Source organism: Chiloscyllium plagiosum, chromosome 8 (assembly GCF_004010195.1).
Source record: "Chiloscyllium plagiosum isolate BGI_BamShark_2017 chromosome 8, ASM401019v2, whole genome shotgun sequence".
NCBI lineage: Eukaryota > Metazoa > Chordata > Chondrichthyes > Orectolobiformes > Hemiscylliidae > Chiloscyllium > Chiloscyllium plagiosum.
Window position 1 is genome coordinate 101,347,897 of NC_057717.1, and position 7,329 is coordinate 101,355,225.

Consider the following 7,329-nt stretch of genomic DNA (forward strand, 5'->3'; position numbering starts at 1 on the left):
ACGACGGTTGGAGGAAGAGCGCCTTATCTTCCACCTAGGAACCGTCCAACCACAAGGGATGAACTCGGATTTCACCAGTTTCCTCATTCTCCCTCCCCCCACCTTGTCTCAGTCAAATCCATCGAACTCAGCACTGCCTTCCTAACCTGCAATCTTCTTCCCGCCCTCTCCGCCCCCACCCCAGTCTGACCTATCACCCTCCCCTTGACCTCTTTCCATCTATCGCATTTCCGACGCCCCTCCCCCAAGTCCCTCCTCCCTACCTTTTATCTTAGCCTGCTGGACAAACTTTCCTCATTCCTGAAGAAGGGCTTATGCCCGAAACGTCGATTCTCCTGTTCCCTGGATGCTGCCTGACCTGCTGCGCTTTTCCAGCAACACATTTTCAGCAATATACTTTCATGGACAACATTGATGGGATAACCTGCTGATGTTAAGGAATTCCAATCTTTCACGTTCATGCCTGGCATACTGAAGAGAAATCTCACATGGGAGAAGAAAAATACACTGAAGTACAGTCACTAGTCAGTGCAGTCATAAAGAGACTCGTACCAGCATTAACTAGCTGGGACGAATGGCTTTTATCTGGCTGTTATGTTCTGTGTGATTAACTAGTCAAGCTTTCAATCATGTATCATTGGTAGAAAGACCTTACCACTGTGAAGAGGTAGCAATTACATTCCTACCTGGTAAACAGGCACACTCATAGGTCAGGTCCCCAGTTTGCCGGCAGGTCCCTCCATTCTGGCACTGTGAAGGGGCACAGGGGACATAGATACTCTCACACTGTCGCCCTGTGTAGCCAGCTGGGCACTGGCAATGGAATGAGCCAGGGGTGTTCACACACAGGCCTCCTTGCTTGCAGAGGTTGGGCACTTTGCATTCGTCAATGTCCGTGCGGCAGTGTTTCCCGCTGAATCCTGGCGGGCATGTACAGTTGTAGCGGTTGTTCCAGTTTGTACAGCGAGCTCCATTTGCACATGGGCTGGTAGCACAGGCATCTATCTGTGAGCAGTTAGCCCCTGAGGAATAAAAGAAAGAACATCACATCTGACAGCAGTAGAGCAGCAAACTCTCTTACTATAAAACTTACTGCGTCGTTACTTTAAAGTAAAGAAGCCCCAACAATTCTCTCTGTTTAAATGGTACGAGGTAGGAGTGGACCTTCCTGCAATTCACCCAAACGGCCATTCTTTTCAGCTGACAGTTGACAGCAGACTGTGATCATATGGCCACCCTCAATAATTGCACTTCCAGCAGCGCCTACTAGGTGGCAGTGAGGAATGGGAACCCTGACTGATTTATCCAATAATGTGGACATGCTGGTGTTGGACTGGGATGGCCAAAGACAGAAGTCACACAATACCAGGTTTACTTGAAATCACAATCAAATGAAGTGCTTCACCTGATGAAGGAGCAGCGCTCCGAAAGCTTCTGATTTCAAATAAACCTGTTGGACTCTAACCTGGTGTTGTCTGACTTCTGACTTTGATTTATCCCATTCAATACCAAAGGAACATGGAGGCTAATTGCTGATTGTCCTCCTATGGGGATTAACCAATATAACATAGATCAGAAGCTAAAGTGGGATCTTGCTGTTCGGTATGGCTCAATAGGGACAATACATGTGTACACAGCCACGAAGAAACACCCAGAGATTTCTGACTCAAGGATACTGAGAATCTGATACAATTTTGCCCACACAATCTCAATTAGATCCCTAACATTCCTTTCTCATTTAATCTAGGCTCTGATTTCAAAGTTTAGCAATTATATACCTTGGCTAGAATTTCTTCTTGTGTTCTAAGGTAGGTGCCTGTAACTCAGGTAATGTTAATACTAAATGTATTAGTTGGGATGAGATGGGACAGCCCAAACTGCACACCTTCCAGAGACAATGTCAACAAGACATGATTCAGAGCACTTATTTCCCTCAACCTCTTCACCCAAAGTGTATTTGCTCTTCTCTGCTTTGGGATGCACAGAGCACTGAATAAACACACAAGTTCATCAGAAATGTTCATTTTATTCAGCTACAGTTTTAACTATTTAGAAATGAAATGCAAAGAAGTGGTGTTTGGAACAGCTTAAATGACAGCAGGCTGCAGTATTTCGCCTTCAGCCAGGGGAAGAAGTAAACCCTCAAGTAAAAGGGTCTTCTCCTGGGAGAACTCAGAGTTACTGGTTGTCAAAATGCTGAACAAAATGAATGTTAAGTACTGTCAGAAAGTCGCTTGAGAAGGACTTGCATTATTAATACAGCACCTTTCACTGCCTTAGACTGTGCTGACATGCAGTAATGTAGGAAAAGTAGCAATGAATTGTGTGCACAGCAGGCTGCTGCAAGCAGCAATGTGATAATATGCAATTATTGGTGAATATTGAGTGAAACATTGGACAGGGCACAGGGGTGAACTTTCTTGCTCTTTAAGCAATCTGATACTGTTCTGTATCTACCTGAGATGGCAAATGGGTCCTCAGTTTAAACAATGTCATTTCTAAGGGAGCTGCACTCTCCCAATTCTGCATTGGACAGATCACTCTAGATTTTGTATTTGAATCCCTGGATTGGGGTTTAAAAATGATTGCAGGTGAAAAGTTAAGATTGCTAAAGTTTTCTGGTCGGCATGGATGGGTTGGACCGAAGGGTCTGTTTCCATGCTGTACATCTCTATGACTCTATAAGTAAGACAAGGATGATGGTAGGTTTATTCCTCACCAAACAACGAACAAACTCACTTTAGCTAATACTGTGATATTAACATCAATCTCAGTTGCAAATGGACGAGAGAAAACTTTAAGTAAGTAAATCAGCTGGTGAGGTCGGTCCTGATTGTGTGATTCTGTGTCTGTGTCTGAGAAGATGGGATTGGCATCTGTTGTTACACATTCCCTCTCTCTGTGGCAGAGTAGACTACCAATGTTCACTGTGTAGTCCCACATGCGTGTTACACAGGGTTTCCAGCACCAGCAACTTCGAGAGGGAGGGGAAACATGTTTGGCCATGGCTGAGGAGTGGAGTGACTGTAAAGAGTCCAAGATGGATCACAGAGAAGGAGGGATTAACAGGATTATCACACAATCAAAAAGCTCACCTCTAATTAATGTGTAACAAGAGCTAAAATCTACTTGGATTTAGAGCGAAGAAACAGGATAAATTAATGACATATTCACAATTGAAATCAAATTGAGGATAAGATGTGGACAATGAGATTCTCCCAGGCTCAGCTTCTCTTCCCCACCAACCCCAGAACTTGAACAATACTTGCTCTGCCAACTAGATTTCCTCTGTATTTTATCTTGTTAAGTGCATTGCCACCTTTCCCAGCTTTTCTAACATCCAGCTGCCATGCTACACCCCACCATTGAGTGCTGTGTCTCTAATCACCCATCCCTGCCTTTCTTTAAGGCCCTGAAACTTGAATCTCATTCCTTCGGGCAAGTTACAGGCAATTTCTTTCAGATCTCCTTGCTTGGAGGCTCCCTTTGTTTTCACCTTGCCCTCCAGGAGATTCCTGGACAGTCTTGTGTCAGCCACCAATTCCCATAATTTTTCTTTCTCATGAGGGGCGGGGAAGAAAAAAAAGAGAGAGGGAATCAGGTGAGGGAGAGAAAAGGAAAGACAAGAGAAAAGGAAAGAAAGTGAAAAGAAAGAAAGATAAATAAGAAGAGACAGAAATGGGTTTTGGAAAAGAGACTTGTAGAGTTTAAGGCCTTGATAGTTGAAGGCAGAGAAAAGAATAGGTTGCGTGAAGGAAATGGTGGTCAAATGTGGGGGTTTTACTGCACAGTCCAATTTTTAGCTGGACAGGGTGGCACAGTGGCTAGCACTGCTGCCTCACAGCACCAGGGACCTCTATTCCTGATGAAGGGCTTTTGCCCAAAACGTCGATTTTCCTGCTCCTCGGATGCTACCTGAACTGCTGTGCTTTTCCAGCACCACTCTAAACGAGAATCTGGTTTCCAACATCTGCAGTCCTTGTTTTTACCTGGGTTCAACAATCCCAGCTTCGGGCGACTGTCTGTGTGGTGTTTGCACATTCTCCCTGTGCCTGGTCTCCTCCCACAGTCCAAAGATGTGCAGGTGAGGTGAATTGGCCGTGCTAAATTGCCCATAGATTAGACTTCTTTTTTAGATTCCCTACAGTGTGGAAATAGGCCTTCAGCCCAACAAGTCCACACCGACCCTCCGAAGAATAACCCACTCAGACCCATTTCCCTCTGACTAATGCACCTAAACACTATGGGCAATTTAGCATGGCCTGTGCAGGTTAGGTGTATTAGTCAGAGGTAAATGTAGGGTAGGAGAATGTGTCAGGGTGGGTTACTCTTCAGAGGGTCAGTGTGGACTTGTTGGGTTGAAGGGCCCATTCCCACACTGTAAAGATTCTTCGATTTAGCCCACGATCTGTACCAGATGGCTGCACAGTCTGCATTTTGACCAGTAGTCCTTTTATCTTAGGGAAGCACTGGCAGGAGCCTTTGCTTGTTCCCCTTTGTTTCCACAGCAATCTCCAATGGGGCAGGATTGTAAGAGTCAGCTCATTTTTAATTCTGCACCCCCTGCACATTTCTCCCAATTGGGCAGAATCTCCTCATGGGATTCCATCACCACATTAATGCCAATGTCATACTGTACATGATGAGCCTACCCCATGTCATAGAGGTGTCTGGGGTTCTGGTCAACTTGCATGGCTACCCTAGTGAACCAGGTACGGCACACACAGTAAGCCAGAGGTGCGGAGACTGTGGAGCAGGAGGAAACTGTGGAGAGCAATTGATAAGGCAATGAAGACTTGCCTGACCCACAAAGGTCAGTAAAGCTAGGAAAGAACAGATGAACGAGTGAGCATAGCACTACAAGCAGCCTTTCAGTCACAAGTTTCTCCTGGGCAATATAAACACAGGCACAGGATCTGCTCCTAGACCATCAGCTGCTCTGGTCTAAACTGAGACCAATTTAGTCAACACACAACATTCCACGTTCCCTCTCCATCTCGTATTGAGGCATATGTGAAGTACAGATTTGAACAGGTCTCGTGCACCAATCCACTGCTATCAATGTTCCCAAATGCTGATGGCCCACTGCCCTGTGGCATCGCCTTTGTAGAAACACAGAAAATATGAATGGGAGTAGGCCATTCAGCCTTTCAAACCTAGTCCACCATTCAAACGATCATGGCTCTTCATCAATTCAGTACACTGTTCCTGCTTTTTCCCCATGCCCTTTGATTTCTTTGGCCTGAAGAACGCTATCTAACTTCACCTTGAAAACGTTCAATGTTTTGGCCTTAGCCAGTTCTCAGTGGCAGAGAATCCCACAGTCTCACCACTCTCTGGACGAAAGCATTTCTCCTCATCTCAGTGCCACTGTGTGCCTTTAGACGGTGACCCCTGGTTCTGGACTCTGTGCCTCCCCAGGTTTAATTTTCTCCACACCTGACACTAGCTTACCTCGGAACCCTCGCGTACAGCTGCATGAATACTGTGTGGTGCCATCAACTACTGAACTGGAGCATATTCCTCCGTTTAAACATGGTGTCCTTTGGCAGGGATCAGGAAACTGGCACAAGTCCCCAAGGTAACCAGGCCGACATCTGTAGAAAGCAAGAACAAAATGAGGGGCATTAGCTCTTTGTGTGCCCTGGGGATAGATACAATTAAAAGTCATGGAGCCAACAATTACTCAAAGACAGTCTGTTTTCAGAGCTGGCAAATCTTCAAACTTTTCTATAAACCAATCAAACAAGCAAAACATATGGCCCTGGAAAGTCTCAGGTATATATTCTTTAATTCGTCATTTCAGCTGCAAGTGAAGGAAGATACTACAATTATAATATTCATCACTGGGGGCAGGGTCTCTCAATGCTCCCACTCTCAGTCACTGCTTATCCTTCACCTCACTAAATGTACTTCTGCTCATTTTTACTGAAAACAGATCTGACACCATTACATGTAGTCCCTGTGGTCCAACATGTTCAAATGTGTTCCCTGTGGTCAAACATCTTCTCGATGTTTGATGCTTTGGCTCACGTGGATCAAAGCCTCTGAGAATAGCTTCCACCTTTGAGCTCCTCGGATGAGCCTGACCTGCTGTGCTTTTCCAGCACCACTCTAATCTTGACTGCACCTTGGAGCTCCCCCTACCGATGAAATGAGGCCTTTGGGGTAAAGGGTTGTATGGCAGGGTCAACAGGAAGATATGGCTTCCACTTAAGAGAGAGAGAGAGAGGGAAAGAGACCAAAACTTGGAAGCAAAAACACAAGGTTGTCACAAAACGTTGGCAGACAGTCACAAGAATGTGGAAGTCACTACCAAGGATGGTAGTTGAGGTAAATAGCATTTAACTTTGTCGTGGAATGGAGAGAAGCACTGAGAATAGAATGACATATTGATAGAGTCAGATAAAGAGGGTGATGTGGCAACTGGCCCTTCAGGCTCAACAACCTGCTCCTGTGTTGTCAAAACCAAGGGCACTTTCTAAACAGCACGGAGGAAATGAGACAGAAAAGAATTCAGTGCATGAAGTGAGGGTTAACTTCTGAATTGAGATGTTTCTGCAGGAGGAGGGGAAATGAGCAAAGGAAAATTAGAACAATTATATTAGGCCAGTGACGGAACGTTTAACTGATAACATCGTTGGTTATAAATCTGCAGTAAGTGGAGGAGCTTGGGTTTCTCAGGCTCATAACTGTTAAACACACAAATCAGACAGCTTGTTCTCATCAAGCAGCCCTGAGTCCAGGCAGGGTCGCAATGCGGCTGGATGAGGGGGACTTTCCCACACTATCATCTCCCTAGCCACCGGGGCGCTGAAGCATCCGCGGGGCCAGCTGCATTTCCTCAGCACCACCCCCACCTACTCTTCTGTCTCTTGCCCAGTGCTCCCTTGGAGCTGAACAATCATGGAGCAGCCCAGAGGTTCTGGCCAGGCACTGCTCCCTTTACGACATGCAAACAAATGTCCAAAAGAAGCAAATTAAAAGGGCTGTGCACTTAAATAAACCCACTCACGTTCCAGAATAAAGAGCACGGTGCTCGTTAACCCACCTTATCCCCCATTCCCCTGCTTATTTCAGGGCAGTTTTAGACTTTCGACTGGTAACTATTTCCTTCTGACATTTCACTGCCACTGAGCCAGGTGAAAGGTCACCTCATGGTCGTCAATTGTTCTGCCTGTAAATCGACTGGACTGACTGTGGGCTGGGGGGGAGGTGTTGTGGGCTGGAGGGGTTTACCGGGGTTGGGATGGGAGGTGTTGTGGGGTGGAGGGGAGGTTTACTGGGGATGGGGAGAGAGGTGTTGTGCGGTGGAGGGGAGGTTTACTG

General features: G+C 46.0%; 1 protein-coding gene across 2 annotated transcripts in view; it reads right to left on the bottom strand.

Annotated features, from left to right (window-relative positions):
• Positions 1 to 7,329, bottom strand: part of notch3 (notch receptor 3) — a 178,218-nt gene that overhangs the window by 77,243 nt on the left and 93,646 nt on the right. For both annotated transcript variants that reach the window (XM_043694937.1, XM_043694935.1), the window contains exons 3-4: positions 5,455 to 5,597; positions 687 to 1,022 (exon numbers count right to left, since the gene is read on the bottom strand). In XM_043694937.1, coding sequence (XP_043550872.1) covers positions 687 to 1,022; positions 5,455 to 5,597 — 479 coding nt within the window. The remainder of the gene's footprint in view (positions 1 to 686; positions 1,023 to 5,454; positions 5,598 to 7,329) is intronic.